The sequence below is a fragment of the Leucopleurus acutus genome (genome assembly GCF_964270905.1).
Source record: "Leucopleurus acutus genome assembly, chromosome: 13".
Classification (NCBI taxonomy): domain Eukaryota; kingdom Metazoa; phylum Chordata; class Mammalia; order Artiodactyla; family Delphinidae; genus Leucopleurus; species Leucopleurus acutus.
Window position 1 is genome coordinate 63,147,427 of NC_139155.1, and position 17,564 is coordinate 63,164,990.

At 51.3% G+C, this 17,564-nt stretch overlaps 1 protein-coding gene across 1 annotated transcript; it reads left to right on the forward strand.

Annotated features, from left to right (window-relative positions):
- The first annotated feature begins 8,658 nt into the window (after window positions 1-8,658).
- Window positions 8,659-17,550, forward strand: DGCR6L (DiGeorge syndrome critical region gene 6 like). Its single transcript, XM_082853496.1, has 5 exons — window positions 8,659-8,780; window positions 8,867-9,027; window positions 14,972-15,072; window positions 15,939-16,079; window positions 16,611-17,550. Exons 1-5 carry the CDS (start codon window positions 8,671-8,673, stop codon window positions 16,692-16,694), a joined length of 597 nt encoding a protein of 198 aa, XP_082709622.1. The 5' UTR covers window positions 8,659-8,670; the 3' UTR covers window positions 16,695-17,550.
- Window positions 17,551-17,564: the final 14 nt, after the last annotated feature.

Genomic DNA, 17,564 nt, shown 5'->3' on the forward strand with positions numbered 1-17,564 from the left:
GGCTGGAGCCAGGATTAGGACCTTGAGACGAGGAGCACCTGCTGGGCTGCCGCCACTGCCACCAGCCCCCTAACTCCTGTCCTCTTCACTGGCTTGCTGTCACCTCTAGTTTCCCTGGAGCTTGGGGATTCCAGACGGTCTCTGCTCACACTTCTGCATCACACCTGCTGCCTCAGCACTGCTGATCCACACCAAGGGGGAAAAGCACACAGAACTGCTTTTCAACACACCAACGTTCCACATAAAAGTTATTTTATAAGCCTGCAGGTTCTTTTTCATCAGAGGACATTCCCAAGGCCATGACTTCCCCCAGCTCCCCACTGCCCTTGCCGGCAGACTGGACATGCTTGGTCACGGTGCTGAGTCGGGCACACGCCCCGGCTCCACTCAGGCGCACTCTCCTGGAGAACTGAGGGCAGTGCCCTGGGCTCATCAGCAGGATCTGTCCTGAAGCCAGTCCGAGAGTGACAAGAGCCACACCTGCAGGTCTGTTCCACTGACCAGCCGCACAGGACCGAGCTGGGCCCACGGACCTTGGTCTGGATTGTGTTGGCTGGTCATTCTTGCCTAGGTTCACAGACCAACAGCCAGTGTCCTTCCTTTCCTGCTCATCACTGCACCAGCGGCTCACTCCTACCTGCTGCTGTCACACGCCTGGCAACCTCGTGTTCCGGGGCCAGCCAAGAACTGAGACCCCAGCAGGCCCCTAGTTCCCAGCAGGCAAATTCCCCACTAAACTACTGCTGCCTAGCCGTGTTCTCGAGGCTTCAGAGCCGGGAAAGTGCGGAGAGCGTAGCAAGCCGCGGCGCCCCCATCCCCGGACCTGCGATGCACCGCGCAGACGCCGGAACCTCGTCGCACCGCACTCCCCGCCCCAACACAAGCGACATCAGCGCCCACCTGTCCCGGGGACCTGGGCGCACCTCCGGCCACCGGGACCCTGGACAGAGACGCGGGCGCAGGGCTCGGCCGGCGGCGGGCGCTGGGGCGGGCGCTGGGGCCGGCGGGGATCCCGGCTCTGGCCCCGGCCCCAAGGCTTTGCGGACCCGCCAAGCCCACCTCCGTCCCCGCCGGACCCGCCAAGCCCACCTCCGTCCCCGCCGCCCGGGAAGCTATATGTAACTTTTCAATACCATTTTCTAGTAAAAGGAACCAGAGCTCTTCGAAGAAATGGCTGACACTAGGACTGAGACAGTAAATATATGAGCCAGGCCAATCTTGAATCTTGTATCAGAAAGGAATTACCAAGAAAACAAATCCACAGGATGAAATGATGTCAAAGGAAAACAATGGAAAGAGCTCTCAATAGCCAAAGTGGGAATGAACTTAGCAACCAAATCTGGATTGCTGGATAATAACACAAAGTTTAAAAAATAAAAAAACTATTCATAGGTGTCCATGTTGGTAAAAATAAGTAACTGCATAGGGTTTTTTATGAATGGGGTTGAATAGAAATCTCCTATGTAGAAGAATTCCAAATAATTGATGTAGACACTCAGCCATCCACGGAGTGTGGAGGTGGAGCTAACTCCTGCCTCCATAGGTGCTGGTTCCCAGTGTGACTTCCTCCTAAGGAAGACACACAGTATGGAAATGGGAAAAAAATTAACTTCATGGTGGGGAAATCTGACAAGCACTACCTCAGGCAGGTAACCAAAGTTAATATTAACAGTGATAAGTTGCCTTGAGAGCCTGTTCCCTTGATATAAAGTGATGAGAAATCACTTTACCTCTGTGATCTGCTTACTCAAAACCCATAACTCAAGCCTAATCATGAGAAAAACACCAAGTAAATCCCAGCACAGGACAGTCTACAAAATACCTGACCGGACCTCCTCACCAATGTCAGTGTCATAGAAACAAGGAGAGTCTGAGAAACTGTGAAAGCCCAGAAGGGCCTAAACAGACATGATGAGTAAATGTCACGTGATACCCTGGATGGCATCCTGGAAGACAAAAAGTTAGAATGAAGGAAACCTAAATGAAATATGGACTTCAGTTAATAATAAGGTATCGATATTTGTTCATTAATTGTGACAATTCTGTAGGAAACACTCTCTTGCAGTGTGATCTGGTCTCTCGCCAATCCTTTGTCCTGCTTTGGGGTGGCCCCATTCACAGGAACAGTCTCTCTCACTGCATCCAGGGCCTCTTGGAGCAACTCCAGGCTGATACCACTCAATGTCCATTTTACCAGAAAGGGTCTCTCCTTCCCATGAAAAGCCATGGTCTAAAATGCCTTTGGCTTGGGTCACATTCTCATTCTTGAACCCATCAGAGCACCAAGAGGATAGAACATAGGATTGGCTAGATGTGGATCAGAAGCCCATCTTCAATGTGGGTGGAATGTGGGGTCTGCCCTCTGGAAATGTTTGGATTGAAAGCGGGTAACAAGCAGTTCCCCCAAGGAAAGCTGAGCTGCTGGACTTGGCCATGAGAACAGATACCCAGTCGGGGAAAGCAGCTGCTTCTGTATCACTGACAGATCACTGCACAGCTGTGGAATCTGAAGCCCAAAGAAGGAAGGGGTTCAGTTAGGGTCAGGGGCTGCAGCCACCCATCAACGGCTCTTGCTGTCCTCCCTTGATGGCAAGAAGCTCTTCTACTTGCTAAAATAGCAACTTTGCTGTTGGTGGTAAACTCCAGGCTCTTGCTTTGGGCATCGGGTCCTTACATCAGAGACTGGCCCTGATTGCCCGTGTGCCTCAAAAGGCACACAGACTTCATTCACGTCCCTGGTGGTGGGAGCCCAGGAGTCACACCTGCCCCCTGGCCACATTAGTCACCCATTCCTGAAGAACAAAATTGCTAATGTTCCAGTCTCTTCTCTCTCCTTTACAAAGAGCTGAGACCAAATGCTGGGTGGTAAGTAAACTCTTGCTCAGTGAAGCAGTGGGAGCTTCAAGGGTTATTCCATGCCACACAATCCACAGTTGGCAAGCTTTCTGGAGGACACAGGGGCTGAGCCCTAAACTCACATGGCTCACTGAGACCATGTGGCCTCAGTGAGAAACTGCCCATTGGGAGGCCCAGTGGCCCCCCATATCTTTGAGTCTTAACGAGTATGAGTGTCAAAGTTTATCACAACTGGAAAGCCAAATAATTTTAGGGTAATAGTCTGCTGTTTGGATGTTGTGACCAGGGCCACACTCCATGTTCGGAGGGTTATTACCTCTCTTGGCCGGCTACGAGGCTGTGAGGGAAGAGACACTTCTCTCAATCACATGGATGTAGGGAACGGAAGCATCCAGGGGGATGTCTACGCTGCCCAGGTAGCTGTTCAATTGCACAGCTGCATGGTCAGCTCAGTAATTGGCAACAAGAGCTTGACAGGGCCCAGGCTGGTCTGAGCTGGAGAACCACAGATGCCTGCCTGGATGCTCAGAGGTCAAGGGCTATCCTGTCTGAGACTTGATTTTCTACTGATGCCCACTCAGATGGGACAAAAGATTCATCAAGTCCCAGGAGGGCCTCAGTAGCCCTCAAAAAGGCAGCACCTGAGGGCCAGCCAGTCACTGCACCCAGTCCTGAATAAATCCACACATGTCTTCTGAGTGCCCTCACGTCAGAGCTGTGCTGGAACCTAGGTCTGCCCAGGCAGAGTGGAGCCAGCACCATCCTTTCCAGGCAGGAGGGAAGGCTGACAGAAACTGCTTGATTTCTGATGCCCTCCACAACCCTTGACTGAGGTTGAGTTGGATTCGAAACAGAGACAAGTACAGACATTCATTCTTCTCTCAGAGCCCAAGACTGGGGGGCAGAAACACAATGATACAGCTCACCTACCTGACTAATGTGTGACCTTGGGAGAATAATGTCCCTCCTGGAAGCCTCAGAGGAGAAGGGGGATGAGGGTGGGTTATGCTTAAACCTAAATCTAACCCTAACACCACAGCCTATAACCCTAACCCCTAACCTATAACCCTAAACCTAACAACCCTAACCTTGGACTCTAGACCCTCGATCCTGACACCTAAACTCTAATCTCTGACCCTGACCCTTTAACCATCACCCTCTATCCTGATTCTCCAACTCTGACCATAATCCTAACCCTAACCCAGACCCCTAAGCCCTGACACTGACTCTGACCACAGACCTAAACCCTAGCAAAGTGGATACCGAGGGATGTCTCTATAATCTCTCAAATAAACCAAGGGAATAAATCTTTATCATCTTACATTTAGTAATAGTTTCTTAGATCTGACACGAAAGTACAAGCAATGAAAGAAAAAAATAGATACATAGGATTTCCTCAAAGTTAAAAACTTTATCATATCAAAAATGCTATCCAGAAAGTGAAAAGACAGCCCACAGAATGGAAGGAAATGTTTGCACATTTTATATCTAATAAAAGTCTATTTTTAGAATGTATCAAGAAACTTACCAGGGACTTCCCTCCTGGCACAGTTGTTAAGAATCTGCCTGCCAATGCAGCGGACACAGGTTCGAACCCTGGTCCAGGAAGATCCCGCATGCTGCAGAGCAACTAAGCCCGTGTGCCACAACTACTGAAGCCCTCGCGCCTAGAGCCTGGGTTCCGCAGTAACAGAAGCCACCACAATGAGAAGCCCGCACACTGCAACAAAGAGTAGCCCCCGCTCACGGCAACTAGAGAGAGCTTGCGTGCAGCAACAAAGACCCAACACAAGCCAAAAGAACCTAATTAATTTTTAAAAAAGAAACTTAACAACAAAAACACAAAGAACTCAATTTTTACAACGCACAAAGGACTTGACCTGACTCTTCTCCAGACAAGATATACAAATGGTCAGCAAGGACATGAAAAGATGTCAAACATCAGTAGTCATGATGGAAATGCAAATGAGTACCACGATGCAATACCCCTTCAAACACACTAGAATTGTTATTGTCAAGAAAAATAAAAAATAATGAATATTGGCAACAAGGTAGAGCAAATGGAATTTTTTTTTTTTTTTTTTTTGCGGTACGCGGGCCTCTCACTGTTGTGACCTCTTCCGTTGCGGAGCACAGGCTGCAGGCTGCAGACGCGCGGGCTACGGACGCGCAGGCTCAGTGGCCATGGCTCACGGGCCTAGCCGCTCCACGGCATGTGGGATCTTCCCGGAACGGGGCACAAACCCGTGGCCCCTGCATCGGCAGGAGGACTCTCAACCACTGCGCCACCAGGGAAGCCCATTTTTTTTTTTTGCAAATGGAAATTTTAACCATTGCTTGTGGGAATGTAAAATGGTGCAGCCTATATGTATAATATTTTGATATTTCCTCAAAAAGGTAAATGTACAGTATGATATGGTGCAACAATGTAACTCCTAGTTATAGACACCAAGGTATTGAAAACAGGGGTTCAAACAAAAACTTGCACATCCATGTTAAGGGGAGTGGAATATGACACCCCATATATGCCTCTTTGGCATAAGGATTATTTTGAACCAATTAATTTAAAAAAACAGACACAGGAGAATCTCTGAAATTCGAGTAGAAGTTACCCTTTTGGGGAGGGAAATTTACATTTATAATGGAAATCTACATTTATAAAGGTGTCTCCCTCTCAGTACCAGGAATAGAAGGGTGACTCTCAAGAAACTTTTATCAGTGGAGAAGGCCCGGACTTAAATCTGCATAACAACCATACTCTTTTTTTTACTGTGCTTTGCCTGATAACCTCCTTTAACCGGGTTCCCCCCTCGCCTAACACCTTTCTTTTGCTTTTAGCGGAGGATGGCATTTGAGGAGCTGTCTTGGGCCATTTCAGGGACTTACTCAGTTTTCCTGGGTATCTCCCAAATTCACAGGATGTATGTACCTTATTAAGCTTCTGATTGTTTTTCTTTTGTTAATGTATCTTATAGGAGTGATCTCAACTAAGAACACAGAAGTATAGAAGTAAAATTATTTTTCCTCCCATACACATGCAATTAAATACTATTTAGCAATGGAAAGAAATGAACCATCACCCTATGCAAAGACATGGATGAATCTTACATGTATAATGCTAAGTGTGACAACCAAAAAAAAAAAAATTGCAGGAGACTGCAAACAGGAAAAGGGTTTATTTGGGATCTTAAGAATTGTGTTTGGGAGTGTCCACTGGAAAAAAAAAAAGCACAACGTGAGAGTTGTGAGTTATGTTTTATTTGGGGGCAAAATGAGGACTATAGCCTGGGAGACAGCCTCTGAGATAGCCCTGAGGAACTGCTCTGAAGAGGTTGGGGTGGGGGTGGGGTCAGTATATATGTGATTTTGGTGAAGGGAGATACGTGCAATCAAGCACACATGTTGGCAGAAGATTGCAGCTGGTCGTGAGGCGGTTGCTGCTAGTCACAAGGAGCGGATGTCTCAGTTAATGATTTTAGTGCTTTTCTTTTTTTTTAATTAATTAATTAGGCTGCATGGGGTCTTAGTTGCAGCACGTAGGATCTTTCATTTACAGCATGTGGGCTCTTCGTTGCAGCACACGGGCTTCTCTAGTTGCAGAGCAGGGGCTCGGTAATTGCGGCGCGTGGGCTTAGTTGCCCTGTAGCGTGTGGGGGTCTTAGTTCCCCGACCAGGGAATTGAAGCCGTGTCCCTTGCATTGGAAGGTGGATTATTAACCACTGGACCACCAGGGAAGTCCCCTTCTCTCGATATGAGAAAATGCAAGAAATTGGGATCATAAAATCTCCTGTCTGAAGACCTGTTCTGCGAGTTTTCCCAGAGCAGAGTGCGTCATTCCTGATCTCTACCCTGAACTCCTTTCAGGGTGTGTTTTGAGACTGCAGTGGCTGGTGACCTCATCCTTGCAGAGCCAGATGGCGAGTGACAATTTTTAGTTGGCAGGAGACACAGATTCAGGTAACCCTTAAAAAGTGTTCTAGGGAAGAGAAAGGGTCAGGGGCTTATAAAGACAAAAAGACACAAGGTTGTTAAAAGTTGCCTGGCAATAATTGTTGTTGACTCTGGCGGGAGTAAGAAAATATTTGTCCTTAAGAAATCACGAGTCTTGGGGACTTCCCTGGTGGCGCAGTGGTTAAGAATCTGCCTGCCAATGCAGGGGACAAGGGTTCGAGCCCTGGTCCGGGAAGATCCCACATGCTGCGGAGCAACGAAGCCCGTGTGCCACAACTACTGAAGCCTACGCGCCTAGAGCCTGTGCTCCACAACAAGAGAAGCCACCACAATGAGAAGCCCGCGCACTGCGACCAAGAGTAGCCCCTGCTCGCCGCAACTAGAGAAAGCCTGCACGCAGCAACGAAGACCCAACACAGCCAAAAATAAAAAATAATTAAAAATAAATAAATAAATTTAAGAAAAAAGACATCATGAGGTTTTTTTTAGGGTAAGGATTGTTGCAGCAAAACTAAAAATGAAGTTTTCCCTCTCCTAAGAACAAGGAAAATAAAGGGAACAGTGAACAGGCTAGAGAAGAAACATAACCTGGCCTGAAAGAGTTAATCCTAGTTTTATTTTAACTGTTACTAATCTGTAGTGTCTGTAGTTAGAATTGTCCTTCACAAAGCTAACCTGTCACCCCAATCCTTTGTAATTTACATTCTGCACCTGGTATTTGCTCCCCCTGTAACCTCTTGTAGCAAATCACCCCTTGTAGTTGTTTGCATTTCAGAAAGGAGGTCGCAGACCGATAACCCGGGCTGGGGGATGCAGTTACCGGGTTGCTTGACTCCAGCGGTGACTGTTTTGAAATAATGCAAGAAGAATGTATGACCTTCAGCATTTTGATCCTTGTCACTTACTTCGGGTTGCGAACTCCCCTATAAGAATCCCTGTAATTCCCCAGGAAGGTTGGTGGGATGGGGCACAGTTCTTGAGGCACTAGCCTACTGTCTTCCCTTTGCCTGGCAAAGAAAATTAAGCCTCGCTACTTCCTATCTTCCAAACCTCTGTCTCCATATTTTTATTTGGCATCGGTGCACAGGGAGCCAAGATTTTTGCAACAGGCTTGGGATTTAATCCTTGTGGAGGTAGATGGCAAGTGCCAATTTTTAGTTGGCGGGTTTACTGTTACCATTTTACTCTAGCCTTTGTGTAAAATTGAAAAGTCTGAAAAGAACCAATGTTTTAGAAGAAGCAGTGTCACTTGTAAACATCCTGCCATCTAACAGGACAGCCTCTTCTTCTCCATCCATGACTTGATAAAACAGGAAGCTCTTAACACAGGCCTGAAGAAGGTGGATTTCACAAGTCACTGTGAATTAAAACTGTTCTAATGCAATGGAGCTACTAAATACATATGCTTGTTCTTAAGAAAAATTATAAAACTAACAAATCCTTTACTCCAGATATAAAAAATAAAATCTATTAATCACTACTGTAATTTGATTCCAGAAAAATAGCCAACTGAAGCAAAAAAAAGCACAGGCTGCCCATAGCACAGTCTACAATGTAGGGCGGGGGTGGGGGCGGGGCGTAGGTCCACGCCCACCGCGCGGGCGGGGGAGAATTCTCAGAAATCTCGCGATTTTGAGTCTGTGGAGTAACGCCTCCGAGGTCGCGTGGGCGGGGAGGCAGGGTAAGGGGCGGGGACAATGCGGGACGCTCCCCGGTGGGGCAGAGACAGCCTCCTTCTGGGTGACGCAAAGGCGGGCCGCGCTGTGCTCAGAACTGTCGTGAAAGGGGGCGGGGCGCGCCGCGCTGTGGACTGACGTAGAGGCGCGCGTCGCTTCGGCGGCGGCTGGCGGGGTGCGGGCGCCATGGAGCGGTACTTCGGCGCCTTGGAGGAGGCAGTGGACGGAGCCCGGCAGCAGGAGCGGCACTACCAGTTGCTGTCGGCACTGCAGGGCCTGGTCAAGGAGCTGCCCAGGTGCGCGGCCTCGGGGCACGCGGGGTGGGCGGGGCCGCGGACAGGCGGCTCGGCCCCGCCCCGCTCACCGCGCCCTCCTCCCGCAGCTCCTTCCAGCAGCGCCTGTCCTACACCACGCTCAGTGACCTGGCCCTGGCGCTCCTCGACGGCACCGTCTTCGAGATCGTGCAGGGGCTGCTGGACATCCAGCACCTCACCGAGAAGAGCCTGTACAACCAGCGCCTGCGGCTGCAGAACGAGCACCGAGGTGCGCGGGGGCGACGGGACGGCCCAGCTCCCCGCGCGAGAGCTCGGCCTGCCCGGGCAGTTCCGGTCTCTGCGGGCGGAGGCCTTCCGCGGATACCGTTCGAAAGAAGCCCTTGAAATTGACCGGATTGAGGGCGCGGGGCCATTGATGACAAATGGGTCAAGTCGGTTTTACTTTGTCAGTTGCAAAGTCATATTTTCGCAGGACATCCAGAAACTCCCTGCTCGCGCTCCCGCGTGCCCTCACTCCCCTTCCAGGCAGGATGGCCCAAGGCCTCTGTGCTTGGTCAGCCCACTGGCAGGTCTGGTGTTGGCGGTTGGCCGCCCGCAGTGATGCCCCGCAGTGTTGACAGCTCTGCAGCGCCCTTTAGTGTCAGTTTCCTTTCCGCAGCGCATCAAGTTCCCTTGCACTGATCCCTGAGGCACCCTCCAGAATCCAAAAACTTCCACTTGAGCCACGCGTTTGGCCAAAGCCTTGGGAGCCTTGGCCCCTCCCAGGCATCCCTACTGGGAATGGGAGGGGCCTCCGGAGCCCCTTCCTGCGAGGTATGCTGGTCAGCTCTTCCCTCCCCCTCAGATTTCCCACCTTTCTTATTTTATTTTTTCCCAACTTTTTATTTATTTGAAAAAGGTTAAGTATTTAGAAAAGTTGGAAGTATAATATAATGAATACTTATACGTTCTCCAGCTACACTCAGTAACTGAAGTTTTGACAAAGTTCTTTGTGTCCGTAAGTATGTGCAACACCACAGGGCTTCACCAGGGGTCCTCAGCATTCCTCTAGACCAGGGTTTTCAACAGGAGCGCTGTTAGCATTTGTGGCTGGACAGGTTTTTTTTTTCCTTCTTCTTTATTTATTTATTTTTGGCTGCATTGGGTCTTCGTTGCAGTGCGCGGGCTTCTCATTGCGGTGGCTTCTCTTGTGGAGCGTGGGCTCTAGGCGCACGGGCTTCAGTAGTTGTGGCACGTGGGCTCAGTACTTGTGGCTCGCAGGCTCTAGAGCACAGGCTCAGTAGTTGTGGTGCACGGGCGCCGCGGCATGCGGGATCTTCCCGGACCAGGGCTTGAACCCATGTCCCCTGCTTTGGCAGGTGGATTCTTAACCACTGCGCCAGTCCTTGGACAAGTCTTAATGGTTCTTTGCTGAATGTTTAAAAGCATCCTTGGCTTCTAACTACTAGATTATAGTGGCACCTTCCCCCAATAATGACAGCCAGAAATGTCTCCAGACATCCTTGGGGGTCAGCCTTGGTCCAGTACTGAGAACCAGCGATCTATAACAAGAACGCTCTCCTCTGTAACCACAATGGATAGAAATGAATCATTCCAGGGTGTGTTCTGACATTGAGTCCACGGTCACATACCGAAACTTGTCTCAAATTGTCAGTCCCTTTATAAGGATCCAGTGTGTGGTCATGCATTGCCATTGGTTACTTTGGTCTCTGCTTCTGAAACAGTTCCCAACATTTATTGTGGTGCTGACTTTTTGAAGAGTCCAGGGTATTCTGCCTTAGAACGTCCCCACTGTGGATCTGTTGGATTGCCTCCTCGTGTTGACATTTTACCTCTTCCTCCACTTTCTGTGTTTTCTGTAAACTGGACAACATGACGATACACACATTAAGCGTTTGTGGCAAAAATTCCTCCTAGTGATGTGAGGTCCCTTTCCTGTGGGGGCAGATGATAGACATCTGCCCCAGGATTAGTGTGTTTCTATCAGGAATGGATGTTGGGATTTGTCAAATCTTTTTTCTGCATCTATTGAGATGATCAAGTGGCTTTTTGGTTACGACGGTGAATTACATTGATTTTTTAAATTCCTGGGGTAAACCGCGTTCCTGGGATAAACCTTACTCAGTCATGATGAACTATTATTTTTGTCTATGTTGGTTTGATTTGCTAAAATCTTAAGAATTTTTACTTCTATGCTAGTGATGGACATTGGCCTGTAGTTCTCTTGTAACATTTTTGTCTGGTTTGAGTATCAGGGTGATACTCGCTTCACAGGATGAGTTGGGAAGTGTTCTCTTTGGTTTTCCAGAAGAATTTGTGTATAATTGGTAATACTTCTTCCCTGAATGTTTGGATGGTTGTCTTTGTACATGTTTTTTTAATATAATTATATTTTATTTATTTATTTTTGGCTGCGTTGGGTCTTCGTTGCTGGGCACAGGCTTTCTCTAGCTGCAGTGAGCTGGGGCTGCCCTTCGTTGTGGTGCCTTTGCTTCTCATTGTGGTGGCTTCTCGTTGTAGAGCATGGGCTCTAGGTGCGCGAGCTTCAGTAGTTGTGGCACGAGGGCTTAGTAGTTGTGGTTCGTGGGCTCTAGAGCACAGGCTCAGTAGTTGTGGCGCACGAGCTTCATTGCTCCGTGGCATGTGGGATCTTCCCAGACCAGGGATCAAACCTGTATCCCCTGCATTGGCAGGCAGATTCTTAACCACTGCGCCACCAGGGAAGTCCCTGTACACATTGTTATTGAGGAATGAGATGCATACTCACAAATCCAAAGTACATAGCTGATGCCTTTTAACGCTCAAATCATGCCACATTTGGCCAGTGGAAGAACAGTGGGCTGGCTCCTGTGTCCTTTTGATGTGTCCCCATCATTCTTGGAGCACTTCTTGCTTTCTGGTACAGGAAGGTGTTCAGGCTCATCTTTTCTTGTTCTTTCCCAGCCTCAGCCCCTCTTCTGACGGCCTGCTTCCAGCTTCCCCACACCAACAACCTTCCATCAGGATGGACCTTTCCCCTTTGCCACCGTAAAACTTTCCCACTCCTTCTGCCTTTGACTGGGTCTGTGCCAAATGCAGGCTGTCAGTAAGTAGTATTTGCTCTCGTTTTGGTGATTTTTGTTTATCTTCAGAGCTTAGTAGCTCAGGGAGCAAATCAGGCGCTCAGAATAATTTTTTTAAAGGGAGAGGGGGCAGCAAGGGAAAAAGCCATGTCTCCATGGAGCCCTGGTTCCTTTTAGTGGGGAGTTTTGATAACTCCTCAGACACTTCGCTTCTTGTCCTTTGGAAGGTTTTGTGCTGTCAGCAGCGGGAAAGTGCCTGTGACTTTCTGCTTTTCCTTCCTCTGACTTAGCAGGTGGTGGTTGGCTGCCATTGCTTTCCTTGGTCATTGCAAAGGCCAGGCCCCCGCCCGGGCAGTGGGTGCAGCTCTCTTTTTGCCTCTGGTTGCTTGCCCTGTGGAATCTGGAAGTTGACCTGAGATTTGTAGCGACGTTGATAAATGGGGTGAAGATGACATTTCCCTGCATTTATCTGTTTTCTTGCATCCTGCCTCCACACGTTGTAAATGTTAACTGGGGAGTGTCTTTCTCATCTCTTTGTTTATGGAAATGTCTTGAGGGTGGCCCTCAGCTTCAGACTCACTTAGTGTGATAAATGCCATAGTCGAGATGTGCACGCACTGTGAAGAAACAGGAGATTGGGGAACCTCAGGGGTCCTCCAGAGAAGGGCTGTAACGTGAGGTCTCTGCCGAGGACCGAGTGGTGGCCTTGTGTCTTATAGCCGGGACCCCTCCTCACAGGGGAGATCTGGCCACTTGACACTTACTAGTCTAGGATTTTGGCTGCATAGTGTTGAGTGTTCTGTTTTGTGATTGGTTTCTTTCCATCCCATGCTACCTTTCTCTTCTGTCCAGTCCTGTACAATTAGTGGGGACTGTGGAAGCTTTCCTTGGTGGTCGTGGTGGCCCCTCTTGGAGCAACACAGACTCCCTGGCACATGGCCTCTGCCGGCTCATGCCATCTATTGAAAAATTAATCAATAGTCAATCTAAGAAAGAAATGGAAAATTATAGTCGATCCAACCTGAGGATTCTAACCTGGAGACAGTCTTTCCGAAAGCTCTGAGGACTGTTCCAAAGAGGTGAGGAGGGAGGCCAGTATATATGTGATTTTGGTGAAGGGGTACATGTAACCAAGCATGCAGCTTGGTAGAAGGTTACTGCTATTCACGAGGAACAGATAGCTTAGTTAATGGTTTTAGTGCATTTCTAAGTATGGGAAGATGCAACAAACTGTATTCATAAAATTTTCTCCTGAAAATATCCAAGTGTCTGAGGGCCAGTTCTGCCAGTTTTCCCAGAGCACAAAGTGCCTCATCCCGATCTTCACCCTGAATTCCTTTCAGGTAGGTCAGCGACTGCAGTGGTTAATGACTTGATTCTTGTAGAACTGGGTGTTGGGCAACATTCTCTCTGTTACAGTCCCTTCTCTTTCAGTCTTTTTTTTTTTAAATCAGTGTTACTTTATTCTTTTTTTACAATTAATTAATTTATTTTTGGCTCTGTTGGGTCTTCGTTTCTGTGCGAGGGCTTTCTCTAGTTGCGGCGAGCGGGGGCCACTCTTCATCGCGGTGCGCGGGCCTCTCACTGTTGTGGCCTCTCTTGTTGCGGAGCACAAGCTCCAGACATGCAGGCTCAGTAGCTGTGGCTCACGGGCCTAGTTGCTCCGCGGCATGTGGGATCTTCCCAGACCAGGGCTCGAACCCGTGTCCCCTGCATTGGCAGGCAGATTCTCAACTACTGCGCCACCAGGGAAGCCCCTCTTTCAGTCTTAATTTCGACCAAGGTTTGGGAGGCATTTCATGACCAATTTGTCCCACGGTGTTAGGAATGCTCATTCCCAGGTCAGGCGAGGATTTCCTTGATAGGCCACTCAATGTGCTGTTACCAGACTAGACCCCGTTAACTAACAGAAGCCCAAGGCCTCCGGGCTGCCTGTCCTACTAGTCTGTTATTGCCCTGTTGTTGCTTCTTCCCACATCTAGAGCTACACTATTACAATCCCTGATCTTACAGAACTATATATTTGGTCAGTTGTTTCAGGTCTTATAGTCATCATTATCTTTATTGGAGGCTCAGCCACACATTTGGTCATTAAAGAAACAATAATCTTGTAAAATAGGCAGAAATATAGCTAGTGACATTAATAAGGTCATCAGTAAATATTTAAGCTGAGAACTCCAGGCCAGTGTCTCCCCAGGTCGTCTGACCAGTCTGTTCTGCACCAATCGCTGTCTTTAAGGGAAATGATATTGTGGCCTTGTCCATAAAGTCCACCAAAGACATCTGCACGTACAAGGCCAGTGGTGGGTCATCATGACCCCTTACAGGAGTGAGAAAGGAATGTTACCTCCTAAGGAGTTACATGGCTGGCACCAGAAGGAGAAAAATGGATCTTTGTGGTTGAGCAGGTATTTCTGCCGTTGGGGAGTCTGGTTCATGCTTAATGCAGATGCACAATGTTCAGTGGAGGGAAGGGAGGAGGCTCAAATGAGCAGAGAAAAAAATTTTATTTAAATGTTGCGTGTCTTAACTTAAAATATGAATTTTATTTCATCACATCCTTGGGCCCCTCAGGGTCTGTGCCCACCCTACTCCCTCTAGGAGCTGTGGATAGGGTACAGGGTGGCTCTGCACCCCTCACCACCACCAAGGGCAGCACTGAGGGGGAGTGACTGCCACACCCCAGGGCAGAGGCCACTCTCCTCGTCCTCCTTTCCCAGGCTTTTGCCTGGGTGGTCTTTTGGATGTCTCAGTGGATGTCCCTTGGATGATGGCAGGTCACGCTGGACTCCTGGCCTGTAGCCAGCATCTGAGCCTAGAAACCTCTAGACCGCAGTCTCCTCCCTCCCTATCCACAATTCTCTGAGCTCAGGCTGCAGCCCTGGCTCCACCCCCATAACCATACACTTGGCCTCACCCTTCTCTAGTGCCCTGGAGCCCTGCTGCTGGAGAAGGGCCGTACCCTGGGTGAGGGCCCGCCTGAGTGGGCTGGGGGCTGGGTGTCCAGAGCTCCACCCAGCTCCCAGTGCAGGCCTCCCTCACGTCCACGCCTCTGCCCTGCTTCCCTGTGGTGGTGGGACAGCTGGAGCAGGCCCCCTCCTTACCCCTCTGCCACCTGCTGATAACCCCTCTGGTCTCGTCCCCTTCCAGTGCTCAGGCAGGCGCTGCGGCAGAAACACCAGGAAGCCCAGCAGGCCTGCCGGCCCCACAACCTGCCTGTGCTCCAGGCGGCCCAGCAGCGTGAGCTAGAGGTAGGGGTGTGGGCAGGGTGGGCACCACCTGAGCTCTGCTGAGAGGGCCGTAGAGGAGGGGCTCCGGGTGGCTTGGGAGCCACTGGCCAGCCTGGGCCTCAGCCTGGGGTGGGCCGCGAAGGCTCCATGTGCCCACATGTGGCTCTTCACTGTCGGGGGTTGGGGTGTGCTTGGAGTGGATGGAGAGTGTGTGATCCCCCCACTCCCCTCCTCCTGCTCCTCGAGACAGCAGCTCCTAATGGGCTGGGCCTGTACAGGGCAGGTGTGAGTGGGGGCCATTGTGCCCCATGGCCTTGGGGATGAGGGCAGTGGTGGGATGATGGAGCCAGCAAGTCCTGCTCCCACGTTGCCTGGGAACAACGCAGAGGCCCACCCATAACCAAGAAGCCACCAGTGGTGGGGTGCATGTGGAGGCGTGTGCAGGGTCCCAAGGCAGCCCCAAGCCAGGGCATGCAGGGAGGAGGTGCTGAGCCGGGCTTGGCCGCAGCTCCAGTGGGGAGGAAACATACGCAAAGGCCCAGAGATGGTGGCCAGCTTGACAGTCAGCAGAGGTGGAGCCAGCATCTGGCCAGCTCATGGTGGTCCCGAGCTGTCAGGGCTGGACGAGGCCTGGCACAGCAAAGGGAGGACACCTGACAGGAGGTGCTGGAGGAAGGGCATTTGGGGCAGGTCATCTGAGCCCCACTGCAGGGTTCTGTGTGGCTAAGGAGGGACGGACCTGGGTGCAGTACGGGATCCATCCATAGTCTGGGAGCTGGATCCACTGGGAGGTGGGGAGGGGCCAGAGGAGGTGACAGGCCAGGAATGTGTGTGTGAGGCACTGATGGGCAGGAGGCTGAGCCCCTGAGCTGCCTTCACCGTGGCAGGCGGTGGAGCACCGGATCCGTGAGGAGCAGCGGGCGATGGACCAGAAGATTGTCCTGGAGCTGGACCGGAAGGTGGCGGACCAGCAGAGCACACTGGAGAAGGCAGGGGTCGCCGGCTTCTATGTGACCACCAACCCGCAGGTCAGTGGCACAGGCCTGCCCCGGCACAGCCCAGGGGATGTTGGTCCCCAAGGCTAGATTCCATATGGGGTTTTAGCTGGTCACTGGGAGCCCAGGCCCAGGGTGTGTGGACACAGGGGACACGGTGAGTTAGGGAGGCTCCAGGAAGGGTTTCTGCGTTGTGCTCAGCATGGAGGCTGGTCACACTGCCTCCGCCACAGGAGGGTAAGCCATGTGACTACAGGGCATTGCCCACCTTCCCCGGGTTCGCTATGCCCTACAGGGCCTCGTGTGCAGTTCCCCTACATCCCTGCACACACCTCCACTTATGCCAAGCCAGGGCAACTGCAGGCCCTGCCACAGGTGGAGTCCCAACACCTGCCCCTTTCTGGCAGGCGGTAGCCAGGCTTCACTGGAAGTCAGCCCCATGGGCTCAAGCCTGGTGCTCTCTAGGTCCTGGTATCTGCCCTGGGTCCTTGGGTAAAGGAGGCTGCTTCCTGGGGCCTTTGCCAGGGCTAAAGGGGACCTCACAGTGGCCCCTCTGCATCCCAGGAGCTGACGCTACAGATGAACCTATTGGAACTCATCCGGAAGCTGCAGCAGAGGGGCTGCCAGGTGGGGAAGGCGGCACTATGACCAGGCAGGGTTCCTGCCAGTGACCCGCTGCCCATCTTGGCTGGGAAGACAACCCTGTTCCACAGTCACCAAAGGCAGCAGAAAGCTGAGTGGCACTCATCTTCCTGAAGTCTGGCCACCACCCTCCCAGCTGCTTGCAGGAGGGGCACCCCGTGAGGAGAAGCTAGGTGGACCTGGGCTGCGTCTGCCACCCACCTTCACCTGGGCTTTTTTGTCCAAAGCTAGGGTGGGAAGGTAAAGGGAAGAGTGGGCCCAGCCTTCCGGCTGTCTGCCCCAGGCTTCCGATGTGTTCTGCTTTCGGCCCCTCCCTTGGCAGGTGCAGCCCCCGAGTAGGAAAGGCTCATGAGCTGCATGTGACCCCGAGAAATAAAGACACCTCAGCATGGCCTGCACGTGGCTTGCATGACAGCTCTGTGGTGCCTGTCGTGACCAGGGCCTAGCTAGGGCCCTTGCCTGTGGGCTCCGTGGCCTACAGGGGAATCAGCAGAAGATGGCCCCACCCCCAGGTCACAGAGGCCCCTCCCTGGGGCAAGTCCGAGGGCACTAGGGCCACATCCAGTCTGCTCTGTGGGGCGGTCAGAGCAGCCAGAGCCTGGTGTGGGTCACTGGGGCCGCTGGGGTGAAGGGCACAGAGCAGCAGGAAGGGTCTGAGGGAGGAAGAGACTGAGGATGGGGAAGCACCAAGCCCACTCTGGGGAGTGTGCTGTCTGCATTGGTCTGAGCCCCAGCTGTGGGGTTGGAGGTAAGGGTATCCAGTGCCCTGCGTGGCTGGGTCTGCAATACGGCTTGAAGGCAGGTGTTGGTGGGTCCACCCTGCCCAAGGTGTGCCGGGGGCGCGTGACACAGGAGAGGCTGAGCATGAGGCTTCTC

Coding starts and splice junctions, on each gene's coding strand:
- DGCR6L (XM_082853496.1), top strand. CDS start 8,671: ATGGAGCGGTACTTCGGCGCCTTGGAGGAGGCAGTGGACGGAGCCCGG. Junction 8,781..8,866: donor CTGGTCAAGGAGCTGCCCAG/GTGCGCGGCCTC, acceptor CTCCTCCCGCAG/CTCCTTCCAGCAGCGCCTGT. Junction 16,080..16,610: donor ATGTGACCACCAACCCGCAG/GTCAGTGGCACA, acceptor TCTGCATCCCAG/GAGCTGACGCTACAGATGAA.